The sequence below is a fragment of the Saccopteryx bilineata genome, chromosome 4, assembly GCF_036850765.1.
Source record: "Saccopteryx bilineata isolate mSacBil1 chromosome 4, mSacBil1_pri_phased_curated, whole genome shotgun sequence".
NCBI lineage: Eukaryota > Metazoa > Chordata > Mammalia > Chiroptera > Emballonuridae > Saccopteryx > Saccopteryx bilineata.
In genome coordinates, this window is record NC_089493.1 from 134,740,193 (window position 1) to 134,753,261 (window position 13,069).

General features: G+C 38.8%; 1 protein-coding gene across 2 annotated transcripts in view; it reads left to right on the plus strand.

Moving 5' to 3' along the window:
• Positions 1 to 13,069, plus strand: part of AFF4 (ALF transcription elongation factor 4) — a 105,604-nt gene that overhangs the window by 42,472 nt on the left and 50,063 nt on the right. For both annotated transcript variants that reach the window (XM_066278337.1, XM_066278336.1), the window contains exon 5: positions 213 to 299. In XM_066278337.1, the coding sequence (XP_066134434.1) occupies positions 213 to 299 (87 nt within the window). The remainder of the gene's footprint in view (positions 1 to 212; positions 300 to 13,069) is intronic.

Sequence of the window (13,069 nt, forward strand, 5' to 3'; positions counted from 1 at the left end):
CTTAAGTTCCTTGAAGCCAGAGAGTGTATATTACTTTTCTATTTACCTGTCCCATAGGGCCTTGCACACAATTGTGCTTAATATTTGATTAAACATGTATACTTTTGGAGGAGCAATCATGAAATCAGCATTTATAATGCAAATCTGGCTTTTAGATGTATAATTTTTATCCTTGACTTGGTTGAAAACAAACTGTAATAATTACATTTCAGGAGATGACGCATTCATGGCCTCCCCCCCTAACGGCTATTCATACACCATGCAAAACAGAACCTTCCAAATTTCCTTTTCCAACTAAGGTAAGTAAATCAAATGTCTTTGATACTGTAAGAAAAACTCTAAGTGGCTTGACTAAAATCATGTGAATTCAAAATTCTCTTGTTATTCCCATTCTAGTGAGAGTCAGACAATGAACAAGAAAATAACTAGTAAGTTCCGCTAGTGATAACTGCTATCTGTGAAGAAAATAAAACCAGATAGTGGAATCAAGAGTGATTTAGATTGAGAGGTACTTGTAACACTTTGGAGGCAATATGAAGAAGAGATGTTTTTGTTGCACACTATTAGGTCTTCTGGGCTACGTGTGATAAGGTCTTCTCAAACTATTGTCTGAGAAACTCCTTTCCATAGGACACAGAAACCATATTTGTGCTGTATGGAAAAAGGTTCCTCAGATAAAAATTAAAAGCTCAACTAAAACCAGGGTTTTTTTTTATATTAATTTATACTTATACAAGAATACATTCTCCTTGTATAGTTTGACCAAGATTTCTAATAATAGCCTCCCTCAGTTCTGCCTCCTCCATCTGATTGGAGATCCTTTCATACGTACCTTTGGTAATGACATGGAAGCATGTTCTCACTGCTTTCCTTAGAGATTTATTGTTCTGTACTTGCCTTGTTATTTACAGATAGTATATATTATCTACAGATTATAAACAGATACATTATATATAGAGGTATTTCTTTTTTTATAATTGCATTCATAGTATAAATGTAACATTATTTAGCCATTTCCCTTTGGTATTTAAGTTGTTTCCTAGTTTTCATTTCTATAAACATTACATTAATGGATATCTTTGTTCATACCTTCTCTGTGCATATAAGTTTCTTTTGGGTAAAAAGCAAGAAGTATGATTATTGCGTGTTGAAGGTATATGCTTAATATATAGTCTCAAATTCCCCTGGTAGTAGTTGTACCAGTCAGTGCTCCCACTGCATTTCCTACTTCTTCACTTGTACACGCCCATTTATTATTATAATCACTGATCTTTTGAGTGAAAAATGGCATTCTGTTTCCTGGATTACTAGTGAAGTTCACCATCTTTACATGTTTGTCATCCATTTGATTTCTATATGGATGAAATTTGCCCATTTCCTCTACCCTTTAGGTTACATCTTTCACCTGTGAGTTTTAGGAGGATTTCTTTTTTGTTGTTTTGTTTTGTTTTATGCGGTTTTGTTTGAATTCTGGATTCTTATATTTTACTGCATGTTGCAAATATATTTCCCAGAGTCCTTTTAAGTTTTATGGTCTAGAACAGGGGTCTCAAACTCAACTCAGCATGTGGGCTGCAGAGCAAGATCACAGCCGTTCGGCGGGCCGCACTAAGTCTACAAAAGGCAACTGTTACGCAACACTTTTCTCACTGCAGTTGAAAACAAAAAAAGATCAGTACAACAAGCACAATCGTACATGCAGTTTACTCAGTGTCACAAAACGACCAGAAACTGTAGTTCGCATCACAACTGCTGTTAACTAAGCTAATATCTAGCTAGGATGCTAGAGAAATGAAAAATACAAGTAGGCCCCTAGGCTTACTTAATTTTATTCAAAATATTTTGAACTTCGTGGATTAGTCTGCGGGCCGCACAGAATTGTTCGGTGGGCCGCGAGTTTGAGACCCCTGGTCTAGAAGGTTTTAGTTTTGATGAGTAAATATCTTTCTTTTTCTTACAGCTTTTACTTTTTAATGTCTTGTTAAAGACTATTCATTCCCCAGGATTATAGATATATCTTATTTTTATTTTAATGTGATTGCAGTTTTGTTTTCTGTGTTTATATTTAGCCCAATTTATTTTTGTGCATGATGTTGGGGAGAAAGATAACTCTCTGCCTACATGTGCACCATAGCACTCTTTTACTTTTTAAATCAATTTTTACACATAAACAATGCATATGTATTTAATACACAATTTGAATTTTGATAGATGTGTGCACCTTTGTAATCTCCACCCTAATAAAAAATTATAAAATTTTATCACCCCAAAAGTTTCCTCATATTCCTTTACAGTCCACCTCACTCCCACCATTTGCCCCACACAATTGCTGATTTGTTTTATGTCCTTATAAATAAGTTTTGCTTTGTCTGGAATTTCATATAAATGGAATCCTTCAGTGTTTACTACTTTTTTATATGATTCCTTTCTTTTGGTTAGCATGTTCTTTTGGAATTCTTGCATGTTCTTGAATGTATCAGTTATTTGTTTTTATTTTTAAATTTCTTTTTATTTCTGCTGTATGATAATGCAAAATTTATTCATTCACTTGTCAGTGAACATTATTTTTTCAGATTTGGGCTATTAAGAATAAAATACAATCTGACTTTGGGTGATGGGTATGCAACATAATTGAATGACAAGATAACCTGGACCTGTTTTCTTTGAATATATGTAACCTGATTTATTGATGTCACCCCATTAAAATTAATAAAAATTTATTTATAAAAAAAAAGAATAAAATATTAACATTCACTTACAAGTCTTTGTACAGGTAAATATTAGGTCATATGTTAAAAAGTAGAATTACTGAGTCACATGTTGAGTGCATATTAAAATAATATTAAACTGAAAACTATTTTCCAGAATGGCTGTATCACACCCTATTTCTCTGCACTCCCATCCCAAAGCAGTATATGATAGTCTTATTCTCCATCCTTGCCTACTTTTGGTATTGTCAGTCTATTCTGTTTTAGCTATTTACTGGTCATATAACTCATTTTGGTTTTAATTTGTACAGTATTTTCTGATGACTAATGATGTTGAAATTCTTTTCATGAGCTAATTAGCCCCCTTTTTTTTTTTGGTCAGTTCAAATCTTTTCGCTGTTTCTTGTAGGTGGTAGTGGCAGGTTTGGAGGTGTTCGTAGTTTTCTTTTCTTACAATGTCTTTGATTTTTTTTTTTTTGTATTTTTTCTGAAGCTTGAAACGGGGAGAGACAGTCAGACAGACTCTGCATGCGCCCGACCAGGATCCACCCGGCACGCCCACCAGGGGGCGATGCTCTGCCCCTCCGGGGCATTGCTCTGTTGTGACCAGAGCCACTCTAGCGCCTGGGGCAGAGGCCAAGGAGCCATCCCCAGTGCCCGGGCCATCTTTGCTCCAATGGAGCCTCACTGTGGGAGGGGAAAAGAGAGACAGAGAGGAAGGAGAGGGGGAGGGGTGGAGAAGCAGATGGGTGCTTCTCCTGTGTGCCCTGGCCGGGAATCGAACCCGGGACTTGTGCACGCCAGGCCGACGCTCTACCACTGAGCCAACCGGCCAGGGCCTGTCTTTGATTTTGATATCAGGGTAGCACTGCTTTCAAGAAGGAGCAAGAAAGTGTTCCCTTATCTTTACTTTCTAAAATATTTTTGGAATATTAGTATTAATTCTTTCTTGAATGTTTAATATAATTTAACAGTGAAACTGTCTGGACCAGTAGAGTTCTTTATTGGAAGGTTGTAAATTACAAATTCAATTTCTTTTTTTTTTTTTAAGATTTTATTTATTCATTATAGAGGGGGGGGGAGAGAGAGAGAAAGAGAAGGGGGGAGGAGCAGGAAGCATCAACTCCCATATGTGCCTTAACCAGGCAAGCACAGGGTTTTGAACCGGCAACCTCAGTGTTTCCAGGTTGACGCTTTAACCACTGCACCACCACAGGTCAGGCCAAATTCAATTTCTTTATTAGATATAAAGCTGTTCAGATTTTTTACCTTCCTGTGTGAGTTTTGGTAATTTGCTAATTTTATTTAAACAATCAAATTTTGATATAATTTATTTAAAATATATACGTATTATTTTAATATCTGGAGTGAAGTCCTTTTCCCCTGATATTAGTGATTTGTATTTTTTTCTCTGTTTTCTTTGATCATTTTAGCTGGAGGTTTATCAGTTTTATCAATCATTTCTAAGAAGAATCTTAGTTTCTGTTTCTTTGATTTTGCTTTTATTTTGATTATATTATTTATTTTTTATGTTTTGTGTGAATGAGATACAGAAAGGGAGTGAGGAAAAGGGTGAGGAGCATCAACTTGTAGTTGCTTTCACATTAGTTGTGCATTGATTGCTCCCGGGAAAGGGAGGAGTGAGAAACATTTACTCACAGTTGCTTTTACTTGAGTTATACACTGATTACTTCTCATAAATACCTTGACCAGGGCTACGCCAGTCTCTCTTGCTCAAGCCAGTAAATAAAATGCAGAATAATTAGAACAACATAATTTGCCGGATCAGTTGTTGCACAGTGGATAAAGCGTTGACCCTGAACGCTGTGGTCGCAGGTTCAAAACCTTAAGTTCGCTGGCTCTGAGCGCGGGCTCATCATCAGCACAGGGTCGCTTAGCCTGAGGGGGGGGAATCATCCACATGATCCCAGAAAAGCTCTCCAAAACAACCTTTCTCTGTCTGACTTATTTCCTTTGTAGCCTAATATCCTCTCAATCCATCCATGCTGTTGCACATAGTAAGCTATTATTCTTCTTTATGACTAATATTTTATTAAATATGTACTGCAGCATTTATATTCACTCCCATCAATTGATGGGCACTGAGCTGCTTCCATATCCTGGCTGTAAATAACACTGTAATGAACATAAGGGTGCTTATATTCTTTCCAATTAGTGTTTTGGGCTTCTTCAGATACATACCCAGAAGTGGAATTGCTGGGTCATAAAATAGGCAGTTCCATTTTTAAGTTTTTGAGGAACCTTTATACTGCACCAGTCTGCATATTCACCAACAGTGCACAAAGGTTCCCTTTTCTCCACATCCTTGTCAACACTATGTGTTGATTTACTGATGATAGCCATTCTGATAGGTATGAGGTGATAATCTCATTGTGGGATTTTTCTGAAGTTGGAAACGGGGAGGCAGTCAGACAGACTCCCACATGCACCCGACCGGGATCCACCTGCACGCCCACCAGGGGGCAATGCTCTGCCCATCCGGGGGCGTCGCTCTGTTGCAACCAGAGCCACTCTAGTGCCTGAGGCAGAGGCCACAGAGCCATCCTCAGCGCCAGGGCCAACCTTGCTCCAATGGAGCCCCGGCTGCGGGAGGGGAAGAGAGAGACAGAGAGGAAGTAGAGGGGGGAGGAGTCGAGAAGCAGATGGGCGCATCTCCTGTGTGCCCTGGCCTGGAATCCAACCTGGGACTCCTGCACGCCAGGCCGATGCTCTACCACTGAGCCAACCGGCCAGGGCCAATCTCATTGTGGTTTTAACTTGCATTTCTCTGATGATTAGTGATAACATTGAGCATCTTTTCATATGTTTATTGGCCATCTCTATGTCTTCTTTGGAAAAAGAAATGTCTATTCAGGTACTCTGCATACTTTTTAATTGGATTGTTTGTTTTTAGTGTTGAGTTGTATGAGTTCTTTATAAATTTTGGGTGTTAATTCCTTACTAAATGTATATTCACAAATATATTCACCCATTCATTGGGTTTTTGTTTTTTGATTTCTTTTGCTATGCAGAAAGTTTTTAGTTTGATGTGGTCCCATTTGTGTATTTTTTTCCTTTGTTTCCCTTGCCCAAGGAGTTATATCAGAAAGAATATTACTAAGAGAAATGTCCAAGATTTTACTGTCTATGATTTCTTGTAGGTGTTTTTTGGTTTCGAGTCTTATAAGTCTTTAATTTATGTTGAGTGCATTCTTGTTTATACAGTGTGTCCGCAAAGTCATGGTACACTTTTGACCGGTCACAGGAAAGCAACAAAAGACGATAGAAATGTGAAATGTGCACCAAATAAAAGGAAAACTCGCCCAGTTTCATACCTATTTAGTGCAGTTCGATGTGGGCTCATGCACAGATTTTTTAGGGCTCCTTAGGTATCTATCCTTTATAGCCTCTACAGACTCGTCACTGACTGATGGCCTACCAGAACGGGGTTTCTCCACCAAACTGCCGGTTTCCTTCAACTGCATATCCCACCGAGTAATGTTATTCCTGTGTGGTGGCGCTTCGTTATAAACGCGCCGATATTCACGTTGCACTTTGGTCACGGATTCGAATTTAGCAAGCCACATAACACACTGAACTTTCCTCTGTACCGTCCACATCTCGACTGGCATGGCTGTGGGCTGCTCTGCTGTATACACAGTGTTACATCATCATCTACACATGTGCACATGCTGCCACATCATTCTACAGAAACTGGGGTGGTTTTCCTTTCATTTCGTGCAGATTTCACATTTCTATTATCTTTTGTTGCTTTCCTGTGACCGGTCAAAAGTGCACCATGACTTTACGGACACACTGTAGTATAAGAAAGGGATCTAGTTTCACTTTTTGCATGTATCTCTCCAGTTTTTCAACACTATGTAATAGACCAGTGGTTCTCAAACGTTTGGAAGTCAGGGCGCATTTAAAATCCTACAAATAATTGTAGGCGCACTATATAACATACAAGTTTCTGAGGAATATAATAATGAAGTCAAATATTAAAGAAAAAAATATAAAGTCCAAGCGTACTTTTATGGTAATTAAAAGAAATAAATACAACAAAATTAAATTTATTCTCACATTAAAAAACATTTTTGGCCTTGGCAGGTTGGCTCAATGGTAGAGCGTCGGCCTGGTGTGCAGGAGTCCTGGTTCAATTCCTGGCCAGGGCACAAAGGAGAAGCGCCCATCTGCTTCTCCACTCCTCCCCCTCTCCTTCCTCTCTGTCTCTCTCTTCCCCTTCTGCAGCCAAGGATCCATTGTAGCAAAGTTGGCCCGGGTGCTGAGGATGGCTCTATGGCCTCTGCCTCAGGCGCTAGAATGGCTCTGGTTGCAACAGAGCAATGCCCCAGATGGGCAGAGCATCACCCCCTGGTGGACATACCGGGTGGATCCCGGTCGGGCGCATGCGGGAGTCTGTCTGACTGCCTCCCCGTTTCCAACTTCAGAAAAAGACAAAAAAAAAAACCCCAAAACAAAAAACATTTTTTTGTTACATTTTTTGAGTTATGCTTTTTAGAATTCGTAAAAAAGAGGGGTTACAATATAAAAAAAAGACAAGAAAGTTATCTTTATACACACACACTCTCTCTCTTAGTAAGATTTAGTAAATACGGCAGGTCTCAGTGCAAATGTGTTAAGTTTTTCATTCTTGTGTTTATGAGAAACATGAGCCTGATGTGTCCTAGCGATTTCTTCAATGTTTGGGCATATATTTGAAAGGCAAATTCACATTTCCTGGTCAATAAATTGAAAATTTTCTCTCTTTTTACTCTTAATTGTGTTGAGTGTTGAGTGCAGAAAAGCCCCACCATACATATAATCTTAACTTTACACCAAAGGATAGAAGAAACTTGTCTCCAGTCTTTCCCGGGAACATGGGGGGTAGTGTAAACAACCCAGCACTACAGCTTAACAGCCTTTTGCCACCTAATCAGACAAGTGAGGTGGGGAGATGGGCAGACTGTCAGCTTACAGCCAATTCCCCACACCTCTGTTCCCCAAAAATCTAAGCTTCAAAAATCCTGTTGGTTTTTTGGTCCCCAACAGGTACATATTTCTTTGAAATACCATAGGGCACACCTAGAAATCCTCTAGGGTACACCAGTGTGCCCTGGCTCACACTTTGAGAACCACTGGAATAGACTGTCTTTACCTCATTGTATGTTCTTGCCTCCTTTGTCATATAATATATTAACTGACTATGTAAGTGTGGGTTTATTTCTGGGATTTCTCTTCTGCTTCACTGATCTATGTGTCTGATTTTTATGCCAGTATTATGTTTTGATTACTATAGCCTTGTATAGTTTAATGTAAGGTAGTATGATATTTCTAACTTTGTTCTTTTTTCTCAAGATTGCTGTGGTATTCATGGACTTTGTGATTCCATATAACTCTTTGAATTATTTGTTCTATTTCTGAGAAAACCACCATTGGTATTTTGAATAGTAATTGTGTTGAACCTATGGATGGCTTTGGGTAGTATGGACATTTTAACAATGTTCATTCTACCTGTCCCTGAGCATGGTGTGTGCTTCCATTGATCTGTAGCTTCACTTTTTTTGTTCAGTGTCTTACAATTTTCCAAGTACAGTTCTTTTACTTTCTTGGTTAGATTTATTCCTAGGATTTTTTTTTTTTAATGCAGTGGTAAATGGAATTGTTTTCTTAGTTTCTCTTTCTGATAGTTAATTATTGGTTTAATAAAAATGCAGCAGATTTCTGAGTATTTATTTTGTATTCCTGCTACTTTACTGAACTTATCCGTTTTAATAGCTTTTGGTAGAATCTTTCGAGTTCTCTCTGTATAGTATCACATCATCTTCAAATAATGACAATTTGGATGCCTTTCATTTTTTTCTTCTTGTCTGATTTCTGTGGCTAGGAGGACTTTCAGTACTGTTAAATAAGAATGGTGAAGGTGGACATTTCCTGTATTGTTCCTGAAGGAAAATGCTTTTAGTTGAGTATGATGTTAGCTGCTGGTTTGTCATATATGGCATTTATTATGTTGAGATATGATCTGTTTTTACTTTGCTGAGTGTTTATCATAAATAGGTGCTGGATTTTTTCAAATAAATAGCTTTACTAAGGATTAATTGATATTCAATAAAAACAGTGCCTCAAATATAAAATTTGGTAAGTTTTGGCATATGTTTACACCTGTGAGCCATTACCCCAATCAATATAATTAACAGCAATTACCACCAAATGTTTCTTTATCTTTTTTCTTTATAATTCTTTTATTTCTGAGAATTTTATGTAAATAGGATAATTCTGTAATTTTGTTCAAGTTTTCTTTCACTCAGTACAATTATTTTGAGATTCATTCATATTGTTGCATGTATAAATCATGGTTTTTAATTGCTAGATAGTAATTTTATGATTATAATACAATTTGTCATTCACTTGTAGTAGGGACATTTGTGTTTTCATATCTGACTATTAAAGTTGCTGTGAATATTTGTGTACAGGTCTTTATTTGGACATATGCTTTTATTTCTCTTTGGTAAATACCTTTGAGTGAAGTGTTTGGATCTATATGGTAGGTGTATAACTTTTTGAAAAACTCATACTGTTTTCCAAAGTGGTTGGACCAATTTGTATTCCTGCCAGCAATGTATGTGAGTTTCAGTTATTTCATATTCTAATCAGCACTTGGTATAGTTACAGTTTTTAAAAATTTTAGATCTACTAGCATAGTCTCATTGTGGTTTAAATTTGCATTTCTCTATGACTAATGATGTTCATAATTTAAAAAAATTTTTTTAGTGAGAGAGTCAGAGACAAGAAGGGAGAGAGATGAGAAGCATCAACTCATAGTTGTGTCAGTTTAGTTGTTCATTGATTGCTTCTCATACATGCCTTGGTTGGGGGGCTCCAGCCGAAGCACTGATCCTTTGCTCAAGCCAGTGACCTTAGGATCATATTTATGATTTGCAAGCTCAAGCTGGTGAGCCTAAGCTCAAGCCAGATGAGCCCGCACTCAAGGCGGTGACCTCAGGGTTTCAAACCTGGGTCCAAGCATCCCAGGTCAACGCTCTACCCACTGCACCACTACCTGGTCGGGACATCATCTTTTTGTGTACTTATGTGCCATTTGTGTGTTTTTTCTCTTGAAATTCTGCTTGAATTTCTAATTTATCTTTTGTTGGATTGCTGTTTCTTCTTACAGAATTTTGAGAGTTGTTTATATTTTCTGGATACAAGTCCATTATCAGATAGTGGTTTGCAAAATTTTTTCCAAATGTTTTCATTCTCTTAACTGTCTTTCATTCAGAGAAGTTGCTAATATTGAAGTCAAATTAATTAATTTTTCCCTAGATCATGATATCGGAGTCTAAGAAATCTTTGCTTAATCCAAATTCTCGTGTTTTGTCCTAGATTTTTTATAGCATTAGGGTTTTTTTTGTTTTGTTTTGTTCTTTTACAGAGAGAGGGATAGATAGGGACAGACAGACAGGAACGAAGAGAGATGAGAAGCATCAATTGTCAGTTTTTTGTTGTGGCACTTTAGTTCATTGATTGCTTTCTCATATGTGCCTTGACCGTGGGCCTTCAGCAGACCAAGTAACCCCTTGCTCGAGCCAGCAACCTTGGGTCCAAGCTGGTGAGCTTTGCTCAAACCACATGAGCGCATGCTCAAGCTGGCAACCTCGGGGTCTCGAACCTGGGTCCTTCACATCCCAGTCTGATGTCTATCCACTGCGCTACCACGTGGTCAGGCAATAGCATTAGTTTTTGTTTTTTTTTTAACTTTATTTATTTATTTATTTTTAACAGAGGCAGAGATAGACAGGGACAGACAGACAGGAAAGGAGAGAGATGAGAAGCATCAATCATCAGTTTCTCGTTGCGCATTGCGACTTCTTAGTTGTTCATTGATTGCTTTCTCACATGTGCCTTGACCGTGGGCATTCAGCAGACCGAGTAACCCCCTGCTGGAGCTAGCGACCTTGGGTCCAAACTGGTGAGCTCTTTGCTCAAGCCAGATGAGCCCGCGCTCAAGCTGGCGACCTCGGGGTCTCGAACCTGGGTCCTTCCGCATCCCAGTCCGACGCTCTATCCACTGCGCCACCACCTGGTCAGGCAGCATTAGGTTTTATATTTAGGTTTGTGATTTATTTTAAATTAATTTTTGTATAGGGTGACAAGATATGGATCAAATTCTTTTTTTTTGTTTAACATGGTGCTTCTACCACACTGTCTTGATTATATGATATCAAGTCCTTATTATATGCTTATTTTTAAAAATTGTTACTAGTTTTCTAGATCTTTTGTATTTTCATATGAATTTTTCCATTAGCTTGTCAGTTTCAACATGTAAAAGCTTTATGGGATTTGGTAGAGATTGCATTGGATTCATGGTCAATTTAGGAAGAACTGACATCTTAATAATATTGAGTCTAATGACCCGTGAGCACTTATCTTCTCTATTTAGGCAAAATTTAATTACTCACATTATTGTTTTGTAGGTTTGTATGTCTAGGTCTTACACATCTTTTATTAGATTTGTCTCTAAGTACCGTAGCTCACTGTTTTTTTGGGTATTTTTAGTGACAGAGAGGGACAGACAGGAAGAGAGAAAGATGAGAAACATCAATTCTTTTGTTGCAGTTGATTGCTTTCTCATATGTGCTTTGATGGGGGGAGGGGTTTCAGTAGAGAGGGTGACCCCTTGCTCAAATCAGCAACATTGGGCTCAAGCCAATGACAATGAGGTCATGTCTATGATCCCATGCTCAAGCTGATGACCACCCCACTGACCATGCTCAAGCTGATGAGCTTGTTTTCAACCTGGTGAGCTCATGCGCAAGCTGGTGACCTTCGGGTTTTGAACCTGAGTCCTCTGTATCCCAGCCAGTGCTCTGTCCACTATGCCACTGCCTGGTCAGGCTAAGCAGTTCATTTTTAAATGCTGTTATTAATGGTATTTTACAAAAAAAAAATATCTGATTTTCCCTTGCTATTTATAGAGATGCTTAATTTGTAAATTTTCTTTTATCTTACTACCTTGATACATTTTCTTAATTTAGTAGCATTTTTGTAGGTATCATAGAATTTTCTAAATAAACAATCATGTCATCTGTGAATCAAGAGTGTTACAATTTCTTTTGTAAACTGAATACTTTTCATTCTTACTTCATTTCACCAGCTAGAAACTCTGCTACAGTGTTGAGTGGAGTCGTGAGAGTAGACTTTCTTGCCTTAATTATTATCAGACAGGAATGTAGTTTGTCACCGTGAAATATGATCTTAGCTGTGAGATATTTGAAGATGTCATTTTTTGTTTTTAAACAGAGAGAGAGAGAGAGAGTCAGAGAGAGGGATAGATAGGGACAGACAGACAGGAACGCAGAGATAAGCATCAATCATCAGTTTTTTGTTGCAACTCCTTAGTTGTTCATTGATTGCTTTCTCATATGTGCCTTGACCGTGGGCCTTCAGCAGACCGAGTGACCCCTTGCTCGAGCCAGCGACCTTGGGTCCAAGCTGGTGAGCTTTGTTCAAACCAGATGAGCTCGCGCTCAAGCTGGCGACCTCGGGGTCTTGAACCTGGGTCTTCTGCATCCCAGTCTGATGCTCTATCCACTGCGCCACCGCCTGGTCAGGCGAAGATGCCATTTATTATTTATTTGTTTTTTGATTTTTTCCCCCCATTTTTCCGAAGCTGGAAACGGGGAGGCAGTCAGACAGATTCCTGCATGCTCCCAACCGGGATCCACCTGGCATGCCCACCAGGGGGCGATGTTCTACCCCTCTGGGGCGTTGCTCTGTTGCATCCAGAGCCATTCTAGCGCCTGAGGCAGAGGCCACAGAGCCATCCCCTGCGCCCAGGCCATCTTTGCTCCAATGGAGCTTCGGCTGTGGGAGGGGAAGAGAGAGACAGAGAGGAAGGAGAGGGGGAGGAGTGGAGAAGCAGATGGGCACTTCTCCTGTGTGCCCTGGCCGAGAATCGAACCTGGGACTCCTGCATGCCAGGCCAACGCTCTACCGCTGAGCCAACTGGCCAGGGCCGATGTCATTTATTAATTGAGGAAGTTCCCTTCAATTTCTATTTGCCTGAGAGTTCTTATCAAGAATGAATTTTGGAGTATGTTGAATGTTTTGTTGAATCTATTGGCATAATAAGATTTTCCCCTTTTTTATCTGTAACGTGAATTACCTTGGTTAATATTTAAATTTTAAATCAAGATTGCATTTCTGGTTTAAAATACTTCACTGTTCGTCATGTAGTTTTGAATTTGATTTTCAAAAACCTTTTTTTTTGTTATTCAATGAGAGAAGGGGAGGCAGAAACAGATTTCTGCATGTCCCCTGACTGATATCCACCCGGCAAGCCCACTAGGGGGTCATGC